At 43.8% G+C, this 25,945-nt stretch overlaps 2 protein-coding genes across 3 annotated transcripts; one reads left to right on the top strand and one right to left on the bottom strand.

The window, feature by feature from the left end:
• The first annotated feature begins 295 nt into the window (after nt 1–295).
• cracd (capping protein inhibiting regulator of actin dynamics) lies at nt 296–19,854 on the top strand. Of its 2 annotated transcripts, none has more exons than XM_046043471.1 (9): nt 296–647; nt 9,761–9,932; nt 10,769–10,901; nt 10,998–11,153; nt 11,519–11,734; nt 11,868–14,187; nt 14,751–14,941; nt 15,048–15,210; nt 15,877–19,854. In XM_046043471.1, exons 3-9 carry the CDS (start codon nt 10,860–10,862, stop codon nt 16,035–16,037), a joined length of 3,249 nt encoding a protein of 1,082 aa, XP_045899427.1. In that variant the 5' UTR covers nt 296–647; nt 9,761–9,932; nt 10,769–10,859; the 3' UTR covers nt 16,038–19,854. The 2 variants fall into 2 exon arrangements, with proteins under 2 accessions (XP_045899427.1, XP_045899428.1); XM_046043472.1 differs by lacking the exon at nt 296–647 and adding an exon at nt 8,245–8,251.
• aasdh (aminoadipate-semialdehyde dehydrogenase) lies at nt 17,424–25,945 on the bottom strand. Its single transcript, XM_046043470.1, has 14 exons — nt 25,420–25,945; nt 25,106–25,226; nt 24,012–24,289; nt 23,731–23,923; nt 23,411–23,652; nt 23,228–23,334; nt 22,980–23,152; nt 22,250–22,568; nt 22,052–22,164; nt 21,267–21,957; nt 21,019–21,182; nt 20,570–20,695; nt 20,322–20,453; nt 17,424–17,930 (listed from the first exon to the last, which is right to left on the bottom strand). The coding sequence occupies exons 1-14, from the start codon at nt 25,650–25,652 to the stop codon at nt 17,535–17,537; spliced, it is 3,288 nt and encodes a 1,095-aa protein (XP_045899426.1). The 5' UTR covers nt 25,653–25,945; the 3' UTR covers nt 17,424–17,534.

The raw sequence follows: 25,945 nt of genomic DNA, 5'->3' as shown, positions 1-25,945 counted from the left end.
TGAGTAGCTTCAGCACTTCACCTGTGTGTGTGTGTTGAGGTTAGCTCTGAAGGCTCCATGTGTGACTGTAACATTATTAAGCAGGTGTGGTGCACCGTACAAACCATTCTAATCACGCATGTGTATACGCGGTTACTGTTAACCCACAATGAAAGCCTTTGTGTGCATCAGCCAGTTGAAATGGTGAATGCCGCTCTGTTCTCCTGCGCTGGCTATCTGGCGCGGAAACAAAGTGTCACTTTGTGCCTCCTCAGCACAGCAGCACTAACAGACACAGGAGAACGCCCATCTCTCCTCGCTCGGAGCTCACACTACCCCGATCCCTGCTGAGACACCTCCTCCCCTCAGACCGTGCATGAGCTCCACTCCAACACGCATCTGCACTCGTGATCTCACGCCAACGCAAGTTTTCATTCCAGAGTGTGAGACTGCGCCTTAGAACAGCAATCACATTTCCATCAATATGGGGATATCGAGGGATGTTTACTCCGTTGCTCTCTTGTACACCCACACAAGCGCGCGCACACAAAGCCCTCACTGCATCTGACACCTGACTCCAGGTAATGCCCTAGATCCAAAGTGACAGCAGGCAGGTGGAACGGCCACACACTCATAGATACCCTCGCACACAGAGCGACTGCAGGACGGTAAGAAGGCGTTCTTATGCAGAAAGTTAAAAGCAGTTGATGAAATGTTAGCTAAAGTTTGTAGAACTTTAACACGCCATTTATTCTTTCTGTGTGTTTTTTGGCTCTCTGTGTGCAAAACCATTGTGAACAGCTCATGTTGGACAGCGAAGAGAGTGAAGTGTATAGTACTGTACTGAATTTTTTGGTGTATGTCAACTGTGAATATCACAAGTCACAGTGTTTGTGCTTGAGATGCTGAGGCAGGAGGAGAAGGCATTTCAGTTGTTTTGTGTTCACACTCTTGAGAATTGTCAGTTAACCGATGGCTAATGTGGAAAACATAACCATGGTCATGTGATACGTGGTGCGTGTCACTCTAAAATCCATTGTTTTTCCACATGCACCCTGTGGATATCTAGGGAGTAGACAAATGCCAAGGACACCTTACAGCACAATGTCTTAACATAACTGAACAATATATAAATCATAAAGCGAGTGTTTGTTGCAGGCCTGGCTTGTATTTTGTCCACTAATAGCTACTACTAGTGTTGGTATAGTACCTGTAACTAGATTTTTAGCCATGCTAGCATGTGGCCCTGGGGATATATTTGTCTATCAGTGGGTTGGCCCACTACTTTGGTCCACACTTAAATATCTCAACAGCTGTTGGATGGATTGCCGTCACATTTTGTACAGACAATCATGGTCCCCAGGTGGTGAATCCTAGGGACTTTGGTGATCCCCTGTCTTTTTATGTAGCACCACCAGCAGGTCATTGTAAAAATGTTAGCTTGCTGGCGTTAGCATTTAGCTCTCTCACCTTTGCACAGCAGGCCATTCACGACTCAAAGTGGGTGTGAATGTCGGTTCGTCACTTTTGGAAAGTTACAGAAATGGTCGGACATATCCCTCTCGATTCCGACATCAGAAAGGTGTAGGGGAGGGCTATTTAAGCTCTGAAGAAGCATGCTGACAGCTTTAATCTTGTTAATATGCTATTTACTTGGGTTTGGGTCTGTCATGCAAAACTGTACTTGTTCACAAACACGTACTGTTTTCATGGCAGCGTGAACATTAGCACGAACAGTGTCACCACAAAATAGTGCTTTGCCCATTTGTGTCCTATTCAGTCTGTGTGGCACAAATGTGGGAGGAGTTGGAAGTTGCATGAAAATTAGGTTAGAAAGTGCAGATATATGGTGACAAATGGCTTAAAGTACATATCTAATGACCAAGTTGTTTGTCAGCTTAACATCACTCAGTTGATATTTAGTGATTCCATCTGCAAGTGAAATGCATTATATTATAATGCTAAATAATGTGAATGAACACCGGTTGGATACTTTGCAACCAGTTAATACATTTAGGTCAGTATCCAAACTACAGGTTTATTGCGACTATAGCAAGAACACCAGGCTGCTGCAAAATTACCACACAAACATACATGTTTCTGCCCTCATCAACCTGATATATGGAAGATTTAAATGCAAAAATGAAAAACTAATCCATCAGAAATAAAGTGAAATGCAATACATCTTACTGTATATGTATATCCTTTGTTTTATGTGTTTACTGTTATAATTAAATGAAAAACACATGTTAACGGATAATTATTTGGCTTTTTGTCTTTAATAACTTAACTTTTTTTTTTACTGTGAAATGAATTCTCCATGCTGCATTAGAAATCACAACACAAGAGGGAAAGTGTAGAGTAGGGGTGTCCCCGAATTGTCAGTGATTTGATAGACAGAGATTGATTCGAATCCCAATCTCACGAATCTTTGCAGAATCTTGGGAAACAAGGATCATACCATTTAGGCCAAAAGGGGGGTGTTTAACGTCTGATTTTACATGGTACCACCGGTTGTCTCCCAATAAGTAATTATACAGACTATTATGATATGTCAACATATAACACTGTAAATAAACATGTGAAGATAAGAAGCTAATAATTTTTCAAATAATTTTTTAAAAGTGCATGATTAAATCCAAAATTGTAACCCTAACCCTAAAGGTAGGGTGCACCAGTTGCAGCTGTGATCTACATAGTTGTGCGTGAATTTTTTGATCATTTATCACCATTAATAAACCCCAAAAAGAATATTGGTACTTGGAATAGAACCGCGTGGAACTGCGAACTGCATGCAATTGTCAGCAAGTCGGCGGACATCAAAACTCTGCGCAAGACCAGTGAATGGCAGGCGAGCAGAGAGAAAAGGATCAACAGTAAGCCTCAGTTTAGCTGTATATGTAGAGTGTAAGATACAGTCACTAATGAATAGAGACTAAAGCTCTGCAGCTTCTCAAGCAAAGCTGCAATGTGCCCCCCCCAACACATAGATTTGACAATCTGTCATCAGGCAATCATTGACAATTCTGATTCGAAACTCTGTAAATCCTTAGTCGGGGACAGCCCTAGTGCAGAGGTGTATTGCATATCAGTGTTGTTCAACACATAGTTCTCTGTTTGATTTGTTTTTATTTAGGCATTTTAAATCTTCCGTTGTGATGGAGACTTCCTGGAGATGCCATGGACGCACACAATTCACAGTGTCCATATATAAAGAAATGTTTTCTCCTTTTAACACCGGTAAACATCATCAGGACCAACCTTTCCAGAAGATGCTGTTTTTATATTCTCATCCAAAAATGATGGCTCAACAGGGGCAGCTGCCGGCATCAAGGCCTTCTTGCCAAATTGTCGGAGGAAGTAGAATTGCATTTGCAATTGCAAGATAATGATTAATCACCACACACCTCTGATATTTATTTTCCTCATTTCTAATTACTCAACCCTTGTGCTAAATAACAATTGCACTAGGACACTCCCTTATTGTCCTTGTGCACATGACCTGGCAGTCTGTCGAAACAGCCACATCAGGAGTAACACATGCAGTGTTTGTGGCAAGTGAACTATTTCCGTCTGTTTGCATTGATAAGGATTTGTGGTGGGAGTTGATTCTGTTTTGCGTCTGTCTCATCGGGCCCTGGGTGCTGCTGCTAACACGTTGCTGTGGAAACCAGAGACTGCTCAAAGTTTAGAGAATGAGATTGGTACAAAGAGTTGGCATTGATGAGATGCTGTGAAAGTCCAGACCCTAAGGTGATAACAGTGATAGTGAAAGCGTACTTTTTGCAGTATAGATTCATCGGATTTGTCATCGTCACCTCCATATATCCTTATCGATCATCCACCCCCGTCCCATGTCACCCTTCATGCAACGCTCATATTTCCCCACCCACTCACCTACTGCACCTGATGCTAACAGACCTAACATACCGATTCCTGCTGTTTTGTCTCTGTTCTGTATTTATTCCATCGTTTTCTCCCAAAGCTACAGCGGAGGCAGCAGTGACGTTCATCTGGGTAAAACGAGCTTTGTGCAAAAGGGAAGATCGATGTTCCCTAAGGTTTTACTGCAGTGGTGCGCAGCCATCTCGAGCTGTGCAGCTGAAATAGGTAAACCGCTACACGGCTCCACCACGTTCGTCTGTCTGCTTTGTCAGCAAGCTACTTGTGCTGTAAGGTTATGGCACTTAGCCGCTACAACTCTAAGCCATGCTATTGGACTTGGGTAGTTGTCTAGCCCACTCTGGTGCAGAGCTGGTGTCACCATCAAATGGTGTTGAGCTTTTGGGTCGTTCGAGATCCCTAAGATGCAGCATCGTGTTATGCCTACGCCATACTATGATGCAGTGTATCATTTCTCTGCTTCTGTAGAGCACATGGCTGCTCCTCGTGCTTCTCTCATCCCATCTCTAGCTGCTTCCCAAGTTTGTCCTCTGCAGTGATGGGACAAAAAAACAACAACAAACAAACACTTAGCACACAGACACTTGCTCAACATTAGGGCTTCCAGCCAAGCCCAGTCAACACATGTAAATAAACAGACAAACAAAAATCCACAATATCTCTCTTTACACCAGCAGACACAATCACGTACAGTCTCTCTCCTCACCACACACACACACACACACACACACACACACATACACACACTCTCTGTCTCTCTCTGTCTCTGTCTCTGTCTGTGTCTGTGCTCACACACTCACACTACCGAACATGCTTGTTCGCTTCTTGTTCTGCGCTGGACAAAGAGCCTTTCTGGGGCAAGACATTTCTGAGAGAGTCTGTCCGTCTCTGTCACCCTCAGGAAGGAAGCCCACGGTATGCTGATGCCACACTCTGGCTCTCTCAGTACTGTCTCACACTCTCGTGTTATACAGCCGACCAGGGTGCTTGTGGTTTTGCACAACACACATTTCCGCAGTACATCAGAAAACCTCTGGCTCAGCCGACGTGCTGCAGACAGATGTTGGAGGACGCCGGGCTCAGAGTTCAGTGTGTAGTTAGGTCCTGTCAGTTTATGAGATGCAAATAAGAGGTGGTTCTTGTGGTTTGTGTGATAATTTCTGCTCTGGATCTCTAATAATCAGACGTAGCAAAGGATCATCCTGCTGAAAGTGAGCATGTTCAGTTCAGCTGCTCTAAGAGTAATTTTTTTTTATTTGTAGTTTTGCACTATCTATTTAGCCCCCAACCACTTAGCGGTGTGTTTTCATTTCAGATGTACAGCTGACGTTTTAGTACCATGTCTATGCCAACAAATCCCAACAGAGAGGCCTCAGAGGGCTTATTTTGTTTTTAAAACAGCCCCAGACAGGCAAAACACCAAGAGCCATTCTGCCAGAGCTAACAAAGCGGAGCTTTTTGATGATAACGCTAGAGGCGATAGAGAGCAAAATAAAAAGTGAGAGTCCAACTGCAGCTCTGCTCAAGCGCTATAAGTGTTCAGTGCCCCTTTCCTGATCTCTCATGTGTCTCTCCTCAATTTAAAAGCTCACACTTGCTCCTTTTACCCCTCCCCGGCAGTAAAGATGATAACAGCATCCCCATCTTACTTCCCTCCTTTCTCAACACAGCCAAGGTGTGCAGTGATCATGGCAACGGACGCCACGGAAACTAAGCATGACATGCTTTTAGAGGTAACCGAATCCAAAGGCCCAGGTAAATAGGAAAAAAATGAGTGCTTTTAGCGACATCTTAAAGAGACAGTGTTTTAAAGCCCATTCAGTTATCACACTACGAGGATGAAATGACCTCTGTTGGCAGCAGTTTAATGGGGTTTTTTTCACTGTCTCTTTAAGAAGAGTGTGGCGTGGTGATGGTTTGACTTGAGCCTTTACAGAGGCTGTGCTGTGTCCACATATCTGACTTCTTTGATCACCTTTTTACTAGCTTTTGTTTGATCCCTTCCAGCAGTTTTAATACATAATCAGATCATGAATCCATGTAGCAAATATTAGACAGAGTACAGTAGATCAAGCTTATTTTCTTTCTTGCTAGGAGTTAGATGCAAAGATTGATACAGCTCCCATATCTGCAAATATAAGGCTGCAGAAGATGGAATAGCCTTCTGCTGCTTTTTATCCTTCTGCCCACTAGTAAATTTGCCTTCACCAGATGGGAAATATTCCCTGATCAGATGGCTGGATTGAAAAACCAGCAGGGGTCCAGGTTCGGAGGACCAGGGTCAAAACACACCACATCATAAGGACACAGGAAGCAAGAGTTAACTCCAGTTAGATTGGATGCTGCTCTATGGAGTGCTACTGAGTCGTCTACAGTGCAGAAAAACGTGTCCATTCTCATTTCACGCGTGAGTGTGTGAGCATGCCTGTGGCACTGCATTATGGGCTTTGAACCAGAGTAGAAACACTGGACTGGCCCTGATGCTGGAAGAGCATGCTGCAGGGAAGCAGAGCATCAGTGTCACCACCATAATATCACTCGCTGCACTTAGACAAAGAAGGAGAGAGTGGGTCTGACAGAGTATTAAGCAATCAATTTCATCAGTAGGACTCTACTGTCCTTGATACTTTATTTTTATTGAGATAGAGTTAACTACATAAATAGATATTACTTTAAGAAGAACCCACCCCCCCCCCCCCCCCCCCCCCCCCCCCCCCCGCTTCTTTCCCATTTTTCTCAGTCTCAGGTCCTTCCCACCCAAAACATTTAGAGCAGTCCCACCAAGATCTCTGTCCTGATGTAAACATCAAGGTTCTAAATATCAGTTGACATTCAAGAAAAAGAAGGAAAAGGGGACAAGAACACAAGAGGGAAAAAAAGGAAGAAATACAAACAAAGCAATGATTAAATGCATAAGTGTCGTCTCATAATCGCTCTGTAGTATATGTCACTATTACCACATATTAAATCAAGGGAGATAGAACTTGGAGTAGAGATGATTAGTCAATCGACAGAAAATCAATCTACTATTCTCACATTTTGGAAAATACACTTATTCGCTTCCATGTCAAGAGCTAGATGTGAAGATTAATAACCACTCTCAAATCTGTTCAGTCCAATGTGAAGCTACAACCAGCAGCTTGTTAGTTTAGCTAAACACAAAGACTAGACACGGGGAAACAGCAAGCCTGGCTCTCTCCAAAGCTAACAAAATCCACATACCACAGATTTGGTTAATACTTTGGTAAAGGAGTGAGTGTACAGCTTGTATAACAGTGTAAATTTGCTGTCAACAAAATTAAGTACGCCACTAGGTGAAAATGTCCAAATTGGACCCAATTAGCCATTTTCCCTCCCTGGTGTCACGTGACCTCGTCGTTACAAGGTCTCAGGTGTGAGTGGAGAGCAGGTGTGTTTAATTTGGTGTTATCGCTCTCACAATCCCTCATACTGGTCACTGGATGTTTAACACGGCACCTCATGGCAAAGAACTGTCTGATGATCTGAAAGAAAGAATTGTTGCTCTACATAAAGATGGCCTAGAAGATTGCCAAACCTGAGCTGCAGCACGGTGGCCAAGACCATACAGCGGTTCAACAGGACAGGTTCCTCTCAGAACAGGCCTCGCCCTGGTCGACCAAAGAAGTTGAGTGCGCGTGCTCAGCGTCATATCCAGAGGTTGTCTTTGGGATATAGATGTATGAGTGCTGCCAGCATTGCTGCAGAGGTTGAAGGGGTGGGGGGTCAGCCTGTCAGTGTTCAGACTATACACTGCACACTGCATCAAATTGGTCTGCATGGCTGTTGGCCCAGAAGGAAGCTGCTTCTAAAGATGATGCACAAGAAAGCCCGCAGTGTGCTGAAGACAAGCAGACTAAGGACATGGATTACTGGAACCATGTCCTGTGGTCTGAAGAGACCAAGATAAACAAAGTGAACAAAGTGTCTGTGGTGGCAACCAGGTGAGCAGTCCAAAGACAAGCATGTCTTGCCTATAAGCATGGTGGTGGGAATGTCATGTTCTGGGGCTGCATGAGTGCAGCCGGCACTGGGGAGCTACAGTTCATTGAGGGAACCATGAATGTCAACATGTACTGTGTCATACTGAAGCAGAGCGTGATCCTCCCTTCAGAGACTGGGCCACAGGGCAGTATTCCAACATGATAACGACCCCAAACACACCTCCAAGACGACCACTGCCTCGCTAAAGAAGCTGAGGGTAAAGGTGATGGACTGGCCAAGCATGTCTCCAGACCTAAACCAGCATCTGTGGGGCATCTTCAAACGGAAGGTGGAGGAACGCAAGGTCTCTAACATCCACCGGCTCCGTGATATGAAGAGGACTCCAGTGGCAACCTGTGAAGCTCTGGTGAGCTCCATGCCCAAGAGGGTTAAGGCAGTGCTGGAAAATAATGCTGGCTACACACAATATTGACACTTTGGGCCCAATTTGGACATTTTCACTTAGGGGTGTACTCACTTTTGTTGCCAGTGGTTTAGACATTAATGGCTGCGTGATATGTTATTTTGAGTTATACAAGCTGTACACTCATTGTAGCAAAGTTTAATTTCTTCAGTATTGTCAAATGAAAAGAAATAATAATAATAATAATAAAAAATGTGAGGGGTGTACTGACTTGTAAGATACTGTACATACACTTAAACTGTCCCACACAAAAATAAAGACACACTTCTGAGTCGAGGATCTAATTGGTGAAACTAGTTTTTACTATTTTCTATACCAGGCATCATTTCCCATGATGCCTGGTATAGTGCGCAGCATGTGAAGTGTAATCCCACACCAGTTGCTACTTATAGCTCTGAAAGAGATACCCTCAGAGCCCTGGGAACGCCTGTCTACACAGTGGTGTAGAGTAGCTCTGTAATCTCACCCACTTAGTTAATCCAGTGAACCTCTACAAGTACACACACACACGGATACACAGACAAAGACTAAACACACCATCGGAAACACTCTTTATTACATTTTTAAATTATGCTAAACAATATCTGTTTACATTTTCCAATGACATAATGTCAACATCTCATCTTTGGGATCCTGAGGAGAGAACCTAGCGATGTTTTTCCCTTTACACATGGGAAAGTTTATCTTGTGCACAAGAGTGTGTAACTTCCTGACATGAAAGATGATGAGCATAAAGATCCAAAATTAGTTTCATCACTTGAGGAAGTCATGAACCAGCACTGATCTTACCAGTACTAACTGCTGTGTTTTATTACGTAGGTCAGTTGCCGACACATTTTTATTTTTTGGCAGCACATTGCTCCTTTTATTGTTCCATACTGATTTTAATGTGGTTTAAGGGATTGCCTCACTGGCCGATGGATTAGGTAATCCAAAGTGATTATCTGTGATTTGTCTCATTAAGATAAGATAGCACACATGTAAATCTTGGAGAGTGATGCAGGTCAAGGGTGTTATGAGTCATTCATTTGACATTAACTCTTGAGGATAGCCAGGATGTCGTTGTGTGTTTTCACTCCTTTCCTTTCTCTCAGGGACCATGGATTTGCGTTTGCCTGTTTTAAACAATAAATCAGGGATTTGTAAATTTTTCTAAAGCTGCCATGGGGAAGTGGTTGCTCCCGTTTTATGCGTGTTGTTTATCTTCTCCACTTCCTGTAAATACAAGTTAAGTATGAACCAAAGAGCCAAGGTTTTCTTCTCATTCCATGTGCTATTTTGATTTTTTTTCTTTTTATTCAGTCAATTGCATTTCACTATCTACACATACATACATGCGTACAAAAACCCGCCCATAGGCACCGTCCTGCTCGTTATCTAGCCCGAGGGCGAGATATAAAGATTGATGATTGCATATAGCTGTGGTTGTCATTTGTTTTCATTTGACAACAGAGAGAAGGCGACAGGGCAAATTCCAGCCCTTTAGACGACTCTTTGGGAAGAAGAAGAAGAAGAGGGAGGCGAAGCGGGGCTTTGATGGAGCAGAGCTAAAAGCGAGTTTTTCTACTGGGGAAGTGTGCAATGGAGTTGTATCTGACGATGAGGAGTCCAATCAAAATCTGAGGTAATAAAGTTTCCTTTTTACTCACATTTGTATGAGATAATGAGTTTTTCCGCTTAGCATTATGTTACTGCTGATAAAAGCTATAACCAAGATCTAACCAATAATTTAGGGGTTTGCAAAGACAGACTGTGGGCCTCCCCTCAGACAAAGCTTGGAAAATGGTGCACCCCTCTTAGTTTACTTGGTTAATTTTGCTAAAGTCGTGATTATGTTCTATGATCACATAGACAGACAAAATTAAGCCAAGACAGCCTAATATTACTGTTTAACAGCACAGACTACACCAAATGCATAACAAAGGTCTGTCCTGTGGCATTTATTAATCTCTGGGAATGTGGGGAAAACTGTAAATTTCCCCCAAACTGCTGTATCTCTGAACTATCTCTTTATCAAATCACACGCATTTAGGGTATTCTATATCCCATTTTGATAATTAATAACTAGTGTCAATTTTTTTCGCTGAGCTCCCATGAATAAGTTGGAGGCCCACTACCCACTTTATAGACCCTATATCAGAGGTTTTCAAAGGACGTTTGCAAATGTCTTGCCAGATTTGTTTTCACTTCCAGAAAAATGACTCTCACAAACACTGCAAGTTGTGGTTACGCAATCTCTAGCGAGAAGGGTGAGGTTCTGCACAAAAACAGCTTATGAAAGGCTCAACACGATTTAAGCCTTTAATTGATGTGCTGAAACTACTGGTGTGTTAAGAGGTCATTTGTTTCTTTGTGTAAAATGATTTATGGAGCGACGCTGGATCCTGCTCATGATAAATGAATGAATGACTGACAGTAATGACACGCTGCAACTCTGAAGACACTCTTATTTTCCTGCAGGGAGTTGAATCCCATCGGATCTCGAGCTCTCTCACACGACAGCATCTTTATCCCAGAGGAGCCGGTGACTGAGCCCGGTCTAGATCACAGCATGTCCCAGGAAAACGTCTCGGATAAAGTTAGGAATCTGCAGGTGGGCCTTGTAGCTATGCACACTCAGTTGCTGAACAGTTATCTTCTGTCTACATACATAATGTGTAACCTTTTTCCTTTTTATTTTATCAAACAGAGGCAGATAGCACAAGGTATAAAGTTTGGCCAGAGGCCTCCTTCTCTGAGGAAAAGTGAAGGAGATGAGGGAAGCTCAGATGAGGAAGAGGTTCCCCGGAGTCCTCTGAAGGTTTTGGCCCAGGTAGAAGCTGAACCAGCAAACACAGAGCCAAAGGTAACCACTTATTAACTTATTCTGATGACAGTTCTATTTTTAAAGAAGAGCTAGGCAAAGTCTGGTAAATTACCTCAAGTGATGTCACTTAAGTCAGTGTTTGGTCGGGTCTGTTTGAAAAATCTGGGGTTGTGGAGTTACAAGGTGAGCCTACCAGACGTCTGTAGCCTGCTCCTCATCTCTGCTTGAGGCTACTATTATAGGCTATTAGCCGCTACTAACATAAAACACTGGGCTCTCAAGACTAAGGGTAATGTAATGGCGCCCTGTTTTTGATGAGGAATAAGAAGGTTTTTAAGGTATTAGGACTAAGATCAGATGTGTTTCAGTTTATCAAAAAATGTTCTGTTATTGTGACTAAACAGGTCCAGGGGGCCCAACAAGCAGAAACCCAACACAGCACCCCAGTGAAGTCCCCAAGGTCCAGACGAGTTCTTCCACCCACTGGTACTATTGAGTCCATCAATCTGGATGCTGTTCCACAGTCTGTTCCTCGCTTAGACAACACCGCTGCCAAGCATAAACTGTCCGTCAAACCGAAAAACCAGAGGGTTTCCCGCAAGCACCGGCGATTTACACAGGTGAGCCAGAGCTAAAGTCAAGCTATGAGTTGCCTCAAATGGGTCTTAGCATGTTGTTGATTTATTTTTGAGACATTTCTCAAACTTTGTTGTGGTGAAGAAAATAGGACTAATCAAATTTCTACATTCTCAGGACCTCCTAGAGGTATCTATTCCTGGTGCGGTGCAAGAGGACCTCGAGGTAGCAGGTGTCTCCACGGATGACCAGCGCAGGGCATCTGTTGATTCCCTAGAAAGCTTCAAGAAACAGAGACTGTATGAAGAGGAAAGACAGGAGACAAGGAGGAAGAGGGAGCTGGAGGAACAAAGGGTCAAACAGGAGGAAGAGGAGAAGAGGAAGAGAGCAGCAGAGGAGCTGAGGCTGCGTGAACTAGAGGAGGAGAGGTGTCGCAAACAGCAGGAGGAGGAAGAGCGATGGCTTAGAGAGGAGGAAGAGAGAAGGAGGAGGGAGGAAGAGGAGAGAAGGATCAGAGAGGAAGAAGAAAAGAGGTGGCGAGAGGAGGAAGAGCGGATGCGGAGGGAGGAGGAGGAAAGGAGGTTGCAAGAGGAGCAGGAGCGCCAACAGCGGGAGGAGAGAAGACAGCTGGAAGAGCAGAGGAGGAAAGAAGAGGAAGAAAGGAAGAGGCGAGAAGAGGAGCAGGAAGAAGCGAGGAGGCAGCAGGAGCTTGAGGCCGAGAAGAAGAGGAAACTAAGAGAGGAAGAAGAGGAAAGAAAGAAAAGGGAGGAAGAGGAAAAGCTGAGGTTGCAGGAGATTGAAGAAAAGAAAAAATTGGAAGCGGAGGAGGAGAGGATGAGAAAGGAGGAGGAGGAGCAGAGGAGGCTGTCATTAGAGGAGGCTGATGGCTTCTCAGATCCACAGGAGAGGAAGAGGAGGGCTGAGGAGCTGCGCTGGAGGGAGATGGAGGAGAGACAGAGGCCTTTCTCTTTCAAAGTTTCCTCCGGTGAAAAACAGATTTTGTTCCAGAAGGTCCACCTGACGCCTGTTACGCCAGCCTCCAGCCACCAGAGCGGTGCTGTAGCCGAACAAAGAGAGAGCGCCAAGGCCTCTTCTGAAGGACCAGACTCCCCAAACCTGCCAACGTCTCCATATGTCCCCCACACAGCCATCTTAGTGACAGGCGCCCAGCTCTGTGGGACAGCCGTCAATTTAGACCAGATCAAAGACACCGCCTGTAAGTCTCTGCTGGGTTTGGGAGAGGATAAAAAGGCCCAGGGAACACCGCCGACCAAGAGCAAGACTTCACCAGACCGCAAGTCTGGCAAGACGAAATCACTTAACGAGTCCTCTGTAGACCAGCCCGGTGCAGCCATCCTGGCAGAATGGGCTAGCATCAGATCAAAGATATTCAAGGGGGTAGAGGAGGGGAAATACGAAGACTACCCAGAGCCAAGCAGGAACCAGCCTCAACCCAGCAGTGAAGACCAGCCTGCATTCTCCCACACGAACCTCAGGAAGACCATGTCTGCCAGCGCCAAGTTCTCCATCACCCCTGCGAAGAAGAAGTTTGGAGATTCAAACAGGAACTCTGAGGTGTTCGGTGTAGATGAAGCAGGAGAGGAAGCTACTCGGTATGATAGCCCCACTGCAGTCTCCCCAGCTCCAACCAGTAAACCTCAGAGCAGGACGAGTAAAACGGTCCGCATCGTAGAAAGAGGGTCAGAGGAATGTATGTTTGCCAAAGACCTCCCCTCTTTCCTGGTTCCCAGCCCTGGAGCGAAACCCGAGGGGCCAGAGTTGAAGAGCAGGGCTCAGAGTGAGACGGAGGTGTCTGAAAGTAGAGAGGAGGGAGAAGGCCGAGGTCAGGACAGTGAGGACAAGCCCTCACCTTTTGGCATAAAGCTGAGGAGGACCAACTACTCCCTCCGCTTCCACAGTGGAGAGTCCACTGAGAAAAGGAAGAAACGATACAGTGCTGGGGACAGCTTTGATGGAGTCCCTTCACCTCTAACCCCCATTGAGCCAGACTCTGATGCCTCTCCGGTCTTTTCCGACAAATCAAGTCCCAAATCGCCTCAGAAAGAAGGCGCGGTCGGCAAGTACTTACATGCATCTGCCTCCCCTGCTGTCCCTAGGTCTAAACCAGGTAAGTCTACCAGCCCCGCCGCACACAGCGATGGTGAGAAAGTGTTTTCCAAGCCACCGCTCTACCGCAGACCAACAACGTCGCCCAAACCCACTGGAGCAGTCTCCACACCTCCCCCATCTCCTCTACCTAAAGTGGCCCATGGGCCTCCTAGTGATGCCATGATCCAGAGGACAGGGGCCGCAGAGTCATCCAGCAAGGAGCTGCAGAGCAGGAACGAGGAACCTTCTGCGGTGGCCCAGTTGCACCAGAGTAGCCAAGGCCTGGTCCAAGGGGAAGAGGAGCCGAAGGAGAGGAGATCCTTCTTCCCTTCCATTAACATCCCCTGGAGAGAGAAGGCAGATAGAAAGACGGAGCTCATCAGGAGAGGTCAGTGTTACTTTGATCAAGCACTATGCTGTTAATGCTAATCAGGATTTTAAAATCTTGACTTTCCTCCAACCTATGGTGCCTCTACATGGCTTAAAGGATTAGTTTGTCATTTTGGGCAATCTGCTTGTTCCTTTTCTTAGAGAGGCTTGAGAGAGGTTCTCATATAACTTTTGGCAAGAAAGCAAATAAGCATATTTCCCAAAATGTTAAAAATTATTTTAATGTGGCCTTGAGTGCAATGAGTGAATTATGTTGGGATGGGTATCAAACCACAATACTTTTTTGGTACCAACCAAAATGTGTCCGTATCTGCACAGAGTTCCGAAACTGGCTGATCTGATAACTCCCTATTTAAATCAAATTGTCATACCCTTATTTTACTTAAAAAGGTAAAGTTCTTGTTCAACGGCTTGCGTCTACAAACTTTAATTTTGGCTTTTGTTAGGGTTTTGTAGAAAGACTTTTTGAAACTTTCATCTATTCTATTGGAACTAGCACCCAAACATTTAGAAGAATATATTGGCCTAGTAATATGCCACTATGGATATCTTCTGCTACAGAAAAACCATCACTACAGAGCAGGCACTCCCTGGACAGTGCGAGGGTCCAAGAGAAGGAGGCTGGGCCCTTATGGATCACACTGGCTTTGCAGAAGCAAAAGGGCTTCAGGGAGCAGCAGCAGAATCGAGAGGATCGACGGAGCCAGAGAGAGGCCAAACTGGCAGAAAAACAAGCTAGAGATAGAGACAGCGTATGTGCCCCAGATTGCCTCTTTACACTCTTTCTACTATTTCTTCTGACATTCACCTCATCAGCCAGTATTCCTCCTCACTTACAATCACAACTCTCTGCTGCAGGTTACACTGGTGAGTCCCACAGAGTGCAAAGGCAGCGGGAGCACCAGTCCTTCTTCTAAACCTCAGACACCAGAGGAGCCCAAGAGACCCGAAAGCCTCCTGGGACGATTTGAGCGCCGAGAACACCTGAAAAAAGCTAACACTTTACCCAGCTCTGTCACTGGTAAGAACCTCAACGTTGAGTGCACAAATAATAAAGCCACATATCACTGAAATGATTGTTCGATTGAGTGATTTTAACAACTCAAAGTAAAAATGCCCCAAATTGCTGGTTCCAGCTTCTAAAATGTGAGGATGAGCTGCTTTTCCTTCTCTCTCTCTCTCGTAATTTAATAAATTGTAAATAGTTAGATTAATAAATATTGGATATACTCAGTTGCAGCCCTATTTAAATAATTTAATGTTGAAACACAATAATTTGCCTTTAACTAAAACTATTTTTTTGAATACATTTCAAATTACAATAGAGCTGCAACAAATACTTGATAAACATTTGGTCAGCTGACGGAAACTTAATTACTATTTTGATAATTAATACGCAATTTTTCGACCAGAAACACAAAAATTCCAGGTTCTCAAATGTGAGATTCGCTGCTTTTCCTTGTTTTACATTACAGTAAATTTATTATTTTGGGGTTCAGGACTGTTGGTCAGACAAAACAGACATATGATGACATCACCTTGGGCTTTAGGAAATTGTGAAGGGCATTATTCACTGCTTTAATATTTATGATCTAAAACATCAGTTTTAGATCATAAATATTAAAAAAAACAAAAATCTAAAAACTAGTGTGTGTAACAAGCTTTTGTTCTTGATTTGTTGTTTCAGTTGAGATTGCAGACTCTACACCGTCGCCACCTTCTGTCAAGGAGGTGTCAAAGCGCTTCCCCTCCAGTGACTCTCCGCAGGTGTCCACAGAGCCAGCCTGGTTGGCTCTGGCCAAGCGAAAGGCCAAAGCCTGGAGCGACTGTCCTCAGATCATCAAATAACACTTCACCCTCGCTTCACACTGGGCTCTGGCCCGCATTTGGGATTGCACACTGCCCATGGACTCTGAAGCACCTCGAGAATCACCACCACCTTTTCCTTCGCTCCCAAAACTCACCATGAAACCTTCTGACTGTGAAACAAGTAAAACCCTCCATCACCTCGTAACCCCACACACTGGCTGGTACTATTATAATGTTAAAGTGCGCTTCACATTCAAATATTCCAATACAGTCACAGAGATATATATAAAACAATTGTTGCGCGCATGCACATACTGTATACGAACACACAAAGTATATGTCCCAAAAAGACACAGAACAAACATGTCGCAGTCCGAGGGAGTCCTCAGCAGCCAATCACAACCAAGGCTGGCCATTGCAATAGCCAACCTCAATATCTTTTTTTATTTTGTAGCCAACTGTGTCACCGTGGTTGTAAATAAATAATTTGCTCAACACAATAATAGGAGAAACACTTCTGTATTAGAGAGGTGAAGGTCTGACTGACAGTGTTTAATAAACAGAGGGTAACTGTCTGAATCGTGTTTTAAGGGCTACCAGTAACAACCTGTTGAATCTGCTTCTGGACGGCTGATGGAAGCGGTGCAGGTGTCTTCTCTGCCCTCGTTAGTATTATTTATGTAAAGCAGAGGATTTATCTATGTTGAAACAATACTGTATCTCCTCTCTGAGCCTTGTTAGTCATGTACAAAAGAAGTCTTTTCTCTCTTTTTTTTTTAACTCATACTCTTAGCATAACAATTCTCACTGTGTGATGACTGTGATAGCTGTCAAAGAGGCTATTGTACAATTTTGCCATTATAAGGTAACCGGAATAATCACACAGTGGGTGCACCTAAACACAGCACTGAAGACCACGTGTTACTGGGAATTTACTGCACATTATCCTCAGAGCTATGGAGACCGACACAGCGCCTGCTTGCTGTAACATACATTTTTTTTTTTTGTAGCTGTCCTCCTGTTACACACTTGTGTTTGTGGGCATACGCCATCACTTCCTCGTCAATGTGATATGATCTTACATAATGATGTAAGCATTTCCTCGATGAAAAAAAAAAGCCCCTCCAGCATTCTCATTACCCGCCACTCACTTACTGAGCAGTATGTATGGAAATACACTGTACTGCATAGAAGTTACCAGAGCTTCGGTCAAAAAGAATCACTTTGTCATTTTGTTTTTCATGTCAGTCGTGCACAATAGTGTAGTGTACGCAGTGTTATATGTAACAAGAAAAATGTTTGGTATTATTTGCACTTTTTTGTCTCACTTAAGAGATATTCATGAGAAAATTCTTAAAGAGATACAAAATGTTATGAATAATGTAAATTAAATACTGATGTCTGAACTGAAAGACCGTAGACTCATTATTTCCCTGAACTTTAATTAAAGTTTATTTCCCAAAGCACACTCTCTGCTCTGACATTGACAAAAAGCAATCAGTGTTTATATAAAGTGCAGCAATGCGTCTTATGCTTCTATGTTTCTTCTTTGACAGTCAGCTTTAAACAATACACAAAGTCATTGCGGCACCCAACTACGAGAGACTTTTCCCACACCACTGGGGAAGAAAACAGCTCCCCAGGTAGAGTGAATGAGGCCAGCATTTGTCCATCTTGTCCATCTAGGATCCACACTGTACCGTCTGTGGAGGCCAGGGCCACCAGAATCCTCCTCTTGCCCATACCAGAGCCATCAAACACACAAGGACTGGAGTACACCTTCCCTGTGGTCTGGAAAGTCCAAACTAAAGAGCCGTCAGCGCAGTTTAAACAGTACAGGCAACCGTCATGTGACCCGCACAGAACCCTCTGATGGTCTGGTGTGACGCACGGAGAGGAGAAGACGGGTCCTTTTGTTAAAAACTGCCAAACCTGCAGAGAAACACAAGAGTCACACACTAAAGTATTACAGTGTTTTAAAATAACTTTGGCTCAGTTTTCACAAGAGATTCAATTTGCTATATGACTAGTAGGTGCAAAACGTGCAGTAGATGGCTTTAGCTAGCCGCCATGAACCAGCAGCAGTGGCTGCTACATATTCCTTTGGGGCAATAGTGTGTCTCGCTCAAGCACAATTCTCGCTCTGAGATCTGGTGAGGCGAGTTGTTGCAGGAAACGTGGTGAAAACAAGGTAGAGAAGTGTGTTGTGTACGAATAGGAAGCAATAGCAAGATTTTATTTCCCATCGTTACACCAACACAACAATCTTCTCTCTCCAACTCTGACTCAGTAATACCCCAGCATATATGAACACTGCTTTCATAACACTTCTCTTAAAACCAAAGACACTACAAAATGCTCCAGTTATTGACCATTATCACTCATTAAAACCAATGTAAAAATTATAGGTAAAGCATAAGTTATCAGACAAGAATCAGCAATTTCATCAATAGTACACACAGATCAGACAGGCTTCATTAAAAGGAGACATACCTAAACAATTTAATGTTATTTATCTTTCAACTAACAACTTTAACCCTTCAGATGCCTAAAAGGCCTTTGTTAGAGCATACTGGGCTTTCTTTTCTTCACTCTCACTTTGGTTTCTGTCTAAACTTCATTAACTTTGTCAGGATATTATCTAAGTCACCCTCTGCCTCAGTTGCAATCAACGGACACATCTCTAAATCATTTCACTTGCAGAGAGGCACTACACGATGGCCATTATCACCACTGTTATTTGCATTATTCATAGAAGCACTTGCTGCATCTATCAGACAAAGTAACAACACAGATGGATTCATAAGTCAGTCACTCCACCACAAAATTAGTCTCTATGCCGATGACATATTAGTTTACATACATTTTTCCAGTGGCAGATTTGTGAACAATATTTGAGAGAAATAGGCTTTTTGTGTACATAGAGAAAGTCTTAGATCTTTGAGGTCAGCTCATGATGAATGGGAGCAAAAACAAAAGTGTTGCGTTTATAATTTTGTTCAGTATATAAGATCCTATTAGCTCATGATCAGTCCCAACAGACAGTGGACCTCCAATCTCAAACTACAGGACACAATAGACTGGCAACAACACATTCTCAATGATACAAGATTCTACGTAGATCACATATCACTACACAAAAACTCTTCTAAATGGGCTTCGAAAACAACAACCCATGCAGACACTGTTCCACAGACAATAACATCCACTCAATTTGGTCATGCCCACTGATTCAGTCCTTCTGGTTGGTGGTCCTGGGCACTGTCTTAAATGCTTGGCCTCACCATCCCTTATAGCCCCTCCACATTGCATTGCTAGGAGATCTTACCACAATCCAAATATCTTTGACACACAAACCCTTTCTACTCACATCCATAGCACTTGCAAAAAAAAGGTAATTCTTCTTAGCTGGAAAGATAGAACAAAAATATCAACAACACTCTGGCTCAACCTTCTCACCAAACATTGATCCCTGGAAAACTCACAGCAACAAGGAAAGGACAACTTATATATTATCAAGACAGCTGGAATCTTTTACATCTTTATCCTGCTTGGGGATTCCTCTCCCTCCTACCCACGTTTCCCATCACAATTATGAGTAGACAACTCTTTTTCTCCTCACTCCCCCCAAGCACTCAGCATCATCCTTTCCTTACTGTTGTCTAGTTTTGTACTATATGTGTATGTATGTATTTATTTGTATAATATATTTATTTTTATTATTATTTTGTTGTAGTTTCTATGTTATTTTTATTTTCTTTTGTTGGTTTGATTGCTTCCTATATCAGGGCCGTTGTCCTATTCCCCAATTTATCTTGAAATCAATGTAAATAAATAAAAAAATCCTTGAAATAAATTTTTTTTTTGTTTTTTAATGTTATTTATTTATCTATTTTATATCGTCCTTATGTCTTATGTTTCATGTTGTCATAAAAAATTTAATAAAATTGTAAATTGAGCGGCTTTTGGAAAATTTAATTTTCTATCGTATATATAATATTGAATAATATTGCAAATTTACAGTGCGGTCAGGAGTCTGATTTGAAAGTAAATCCTATATTCCTACAAGGCAAATAGATGACGGTGTCTGCACTAGTTTCTGTTATGGATCTGCAACAATATACACCAATATATTTTCATCACATGTAATTTGTATTATCTGAAACACAGTAAGCTCAGAATAAAACATTAATGCTTTTTAAGTAAAGATAGCATCAGTTTGGTTCTTCGCTTTATGAAGCAGTTGTGAAAACTGAGCAAAAGCATGTGTAAAACAGTTACACGGTACACTGTGGAGAAAAACCCCAGAGTTCTGCCTCTCACCAGTTTCCCTGTGTTGCTGAAGCAGCAGATGTTTCCATCCACAGAGCCAATCACCATGTGACCAGAGGAGCCATTGGGTGATGAGAAGAACGGGATGTCTCTACAGTAGGACCACAGGACCTCTCCACTGTCCTGGGACAGAAAAAAATAACACTTATCACACAGCAAAGGGCACAATGTGTCCAAATGTCCCACTGTGAAAAAAATGGCAAAGTTGTTTACTGAGGTTTTGTTTTTTCTTTACTCACAGGGTTGAGACAGAGTAGGTGACCTCCCAGAGAAGCCACATACAGCTGCCTGAGTGAGGTGTGGAGGTATGGGGAGGAAAACACAGCTCCACCCCGACACTGACGCCTCCAAACACACTGCTGAACCTAAAAACATAAAACAGATAAATATCTCTTGATTTATCTCTACCACGTTTACCAGTTTAGGTAACTTTCACTTGATTAAACAGGTCGCAGCAGGCAACACATAAAAAAAACATACTGCAAAACATATTCATATTCCTGGAGGACATTTGTGTAGCTCAGTAGTAGTAGTAGTATCAATCAATGACTAAATAAAAGGCTGACCATGACTGAAAACAGGACCTTGTTGTTGTTTTGGCAGTACTGAATGTGACAACAGATGCACACATCTGTGAGTTTTCTGTATCATTAGAGCCGTAGAATCGCCTCATATCAAACGCACTCACCTCTGGGTTCAGGCCGTAAACATACCCGTCGTGTGAGCCCACTATCACCAGACCTGTGAGGGGATCCACAGCAGGGCAGCTCTTCACAGCGTCTCCCGTCTGAAATATCCACCGTGTCTCTCCAGAGGCAGTGCATAAGAAATACACACAGCCGTCGTAGCAACCTGGGACAGTCCAGAAATAAATCCTAAAGGCCAACAACATAGAGTCAAATATTTTAAAGCAGCATTCAGGGAGTTGGTACTGACCTATCACGACGAGGCTCCCGCAGCGAGACACTGCGGCAGAGGCTTCGATTCTGTCCCCGAGAACTCGCTCCCACAGAAGGCTCCCAGTGATCAGTTCTAAAGCCTGGATTCTGTGAGAGTGGGAGCCGATGAACACTGCTGTTTCACCTTCGTGGGAACTCGGATCTGTTCTATCTTGTACTAGAAGCACCGGGGAGGCGTCCACACATCTGCCTGTGTCTGAGGACCAGCTCAGACTGAGGCCCAGAACATCTTGCGCACATTTCTTACTACAACCCTTTTCTTTTGCATCAGCCCGGAAGTTTGTACTGGTCTCTGGATTTCTGATTTTCATTTCTATCACTTCACCTGCTCGTCTTATAACTTTAACAGCCCATTTCTCCCCCTGCAGCCTCTCTGCTGCTGTGGCCTCTTTGCGTTCTCTCTTCGCTGGCACTGCAGCGGGAGCATCGGCGTTCCGTTTCTCGGCCTCAGACTGCGATGACGGCACCATCAGTGTTACTCTCGCAACATGGCACAGGATGTCAGAGAAGGTTCCGTCAAGTATAACTTCCAAAAGCTCTGGTGAGGTCACTCCCACACCAGCGAGGATGTCCTCACAGAGGTGTAGTGCCTTCAGGGAATCTCCTCCGCTCAACAGGAAGTTCGATTTTTCGTCAATGGTCGCATCTTCGGGAAGACCTAGAGTTTCCTGTCGATAGGTAGTTGAGCATAAACATATTCAGGCAACAAATTAAACCAGGAAGTTATAAATGTGGAGTTATGTTGTCAAAAGAAGCAAATACCTGCCACAAGGATATAAGAGTTTGCTTTAGTTTTGTGATGTCTCCCCGTGAAGAATCAGAGCACTGTCTCTGTCTTTGGTATATTTTCATAAGTGCCTCCATGTCTACTTTGCCTATAATAAAACAAACATGAGGATAACAGAAACCTTTGATGAATGCATCTCTCCACAGAGGTGACCGAGTGTGTCCGATGCTCACCGTGAGGAGTCAGACACAAGGCTGGCACCAGCACCAGCGTGTCAGGAACGCTGTGAGAGGGCAGCAGCAGAGACAGCTGGTTCAGGATGAGTCTGCTCAGATTCTCATCTGCACCGTGCGTCGCCCCCCGGTGGGGCTTTACAGAAGAGGGGAGGTGTTCCCGATGCTCAGCCGAGGCTGACGGTGTCTGTTCCACAGACGCAAGCGGGGAAGCTGATTTCTGGTCTCCAGATGTGGTCGCCACGACGTAGGCGAGCAGCCGAAGGCCTTCATACAGACCCACGGCACAGGCCTCCACCTGAGGCAGACTCAAGATGAGCTGGAGGAGAAGAGTTGAAACATTAATACTTTGCCATGTAAAGCTTGCTATGTTCACTGTCAGTTAAAACCTCTTAACTTCAACCCACAACAACTATTTCTTAGCCAGATATTAAAAGAACTATCTACTTCTTGGAAAGAAAAACATTGCAGCTATCAATTTTTGTATATTAACAATGGATCAAAGGACTATGGTTAATATGAAAGGCATCACTCATAGTGTTGCGATACCTAAAATTTAAGTAGCACTACCTTCAGTAGGTCATGATGTACCACTTTTTATTGCCTTTGATATCTATATTTGTGATGTTGGATTTATTCAACTTTATTTAACAAAAGATTATATGACACTGTCCATGAATTATATATCTATACCCTTTTATTTTTGGCAAAGTACTTAAAAACATCTTACGTGCTGCAAGCTGTCCAAGTTCACCCGTTTTCCGTGGCGTTTAATCAGCCTGTCTTTCCGTCCCAGGTAGCACAGCTGTGTGTCTTTAACAGTCACCCAGTCTCCAGTAGCTCTCATCGTCCCAGGGACTGCAGTCTCCTCATCATCCAGGAGACAAACTCTGTCCTCTCCACCTGCACCAAGGATCATATGGTTTATCACCGAAATAACTTTTGCGTGTATGTGCATGTCAATGAGATCTCTCTCACCAATGAACACCTGCCCTTCACCCTCTGTCACAATGACGCCGTGTTCATCTCTCACTTCCACCAACGTGTCCATAAGAGGAGTCCCGAGAGGCACAAAGGACACCGTGCTGAAAGCATGTTAAATAAAGTTGTACTGACGGCAGCTTGTTTAAGATGTAGATTTAATTAACAGAGTACACTCACGGGTTGCTAGACTGCAGTAGAGACTCTGGTATTTTGTACAAGCAGGCCCAGCAGGACACCTCAGTGATGCCGTAGATATTGTACATGTGTGTTTTGTTGTTCTGGTGTCTCCAGCTCCTCAGCAGAGCTGGCGAGGGGCAGGCCTCTCCGCCCAGAGCCAACACCCGCAATGAGGAGCCAGAAGACAGCACCTCCTGCATTAGGATACGGTGCCCGAAGCGGACCAGCAGCGTCGGTGTGACCTGCAGAGAACAAAAAAACACCACGTCGTAGTGACAAAAAAAGGTCTTCAGACTAAACGACAGTTTCTTAACACTTGCCTGTAGGACAGTCGTCTTGTGATCCTTGAACAGCAGTCGAGCCAGTCGACTGGGCATTTTCTTGATCACAGAAGGGATAATGAGGAGCTGAGCCCCAGATGATAAGGCCAGGAAAATATCCACCACAGAGGGGTCAAAGGTTAAGGGCGAGGCAAGGAAAACCACATCGTCTGCACTCATCTGAAACGAAGATCTGAACCGAGAGAGGTGCACTTCTGAAAATGTATCAGCAAATAACACAGTTTTAGAGATCCATAACGATTAAAGGTATAAACGCTCACCTCAGATGCAGTATATTAGGCAGAATACACTTGTGTGGAACCCTCACTATCTTTGGAAGGCCAGTTGTACCAGATGTGTGGAGCACATACGCCAAGTCTCTGTGTGCAGCTGCCTCACAGAGCCCAGCGCCATCTGCTGTCCGAGCTCTGGTGTGATCTGGTCCTTGTTTGGGCTCAGTAACCGGCAGCAGCTTGATTCGTATCAGGGTTAGTTTGAACTTGGGCAGCACCACACACACCTCAATGGATGTCTGTTTGACAAGAGCTGCCTGCAATCGCTTGATGGGAGGAGGAAATAAATCAATGAAAATCTTCATACAAACCAACGACAAAGAGGGAAGACTTCAACAGATCACAAATTAATTTTAATATACAACAGAGTCAACTGTAGTGTATATGTATCTATATCTACTGTGTATCTGTTTTGGCGGATACATAAATACAAATGCAAGGATAAATAAACTGCATATGACAGCGTAACAGTTTAACTTGTTTATTCTCCTCCTGTCTCCACTTCCTTTGAACAAACTGATTTTTGATTTGCACCCATACCCTTTAGAGGTTTTTATCTTTTGTCCAAGACCCCCATATCAGTTTGATCATTTGCATATATGTGAGGGAATATGCATGACTAAAGCGTAATAACAGCTATAGTGTTTCCTGGATTATTAGCTAATTTTGGGGCCCTGCTTTATTATGTAAAAATCTGTTTTGAAGATGTTTATTATTTGGGTTTGTGTTGTGCTCACATTGTGCATATTCTGAAGTAAAGTTCAAATAACCACACATGTATATTCCAGCATAGCAGGGGTCAGGCTCTGTGTATCTGGGCTGTGACAAAGTTCATAAGACTGTTGTGCGCTCTGGACATAATGGATGTGGATTGGGTGTCAACAGGGGCCCCAACAGGTTAATATGCCCATTATTTTGTCTGATGATTTGTTGGTTTTATACCCTGATCGTAAGAGAAACAATATGTCATTTAGTTGTATTTTAATGCAGGTTTAAACTTGAGAAGATTATTGTCAAATTTTGCGCAATTAGTCCTCACAATTATTGTTGTATTTATATTCATAAAGTATGAAATAGTCAACCTGCAGGATGTCTGTCTTCACTGCACAGTACTTGAGGCCACACTGGTTCATGACCCTGGCAGAGAGGAGTCCTGGAGCTTCTGGGTCCAGTGGGACATAGGCAGCAGATGATTGCAGGATCCTGGCAGACAAGACAGTTTATTATCCTCCAGTACAAGGTACAAGGTAGATTTATTTATCATTTGTTAAAAATCAGCTACTCACCTACATTACTCATTTGATATGGCACAGAAATTGTTTAGGCAGCACGCTCACACACAGGTCAGATGCTGTGTTTTGACATAGAGTAGTAAACTTTGACTGAGAGAACTCACCCCAGGATCCAGACAGGAATGAACAAATCATCACAGCAATACAAGCCAATCGCGCCGTTATTAGGAGAGCAGTTCTCTCGTATAATATGAGAGAGTTCTCCGGCCAGTTCAACCAAATCCCTGTACAGCAGGGACACGGGGCTCCCTGACCCGCCGTCATATGTCACAGCTGCCCTGTCAGAGTACAGACAGGCAGCGGCGGCTACGAGCTCCTGCAGAGTCCGAGCATCCATGCTGATGAGCCGTTCACAGACCGCCGGCTTATTCTCCGTGGGTGCCGATTTGGGAAAGAAACGTGCAAATCATATTTTAAGTCATATAAGTTGTTGTGCAATACAGACGAAGGAGGCTCAGACCATGGATGTATGAGGTAGACTCACGTTGGAAAGTTGGTTCTGTTTGTCGCATTCAGATGACGTTTCAGAAAACACAATGGCCATTTCAACTGCTTCTGTCAATACTCTTCCAGCCCGAGTTCAGGACACCGTGGCAGGTCATAACATCAGTATACAACCAAAAACAGACT

This window comes from Micropterus dolomieu, unplaced genomic scaffold, assembly GCF_021292245.1.
Source record: "Micropterus dolomieu isolate WLL.071019.BEF.003 ecotype Adirondacks unplaced genomic scaffold, ASM2129224v1 scaffold_340, whole genome shotgun sequence".
In the NCBI taxonomy this organism is placed as follows: domain Eukaryota; kingdom Metazoa; phylum Chordata; class Actinopteri; order Centrarchiformes; family Centrarchidae; genus Micropterus; species Micropterus dolomieu.
The sequence above is the reverse complement of the archived record's forward strand: the minus strand, read 5'-3'. Positions and strand labels throughout refer to the sequence as shown.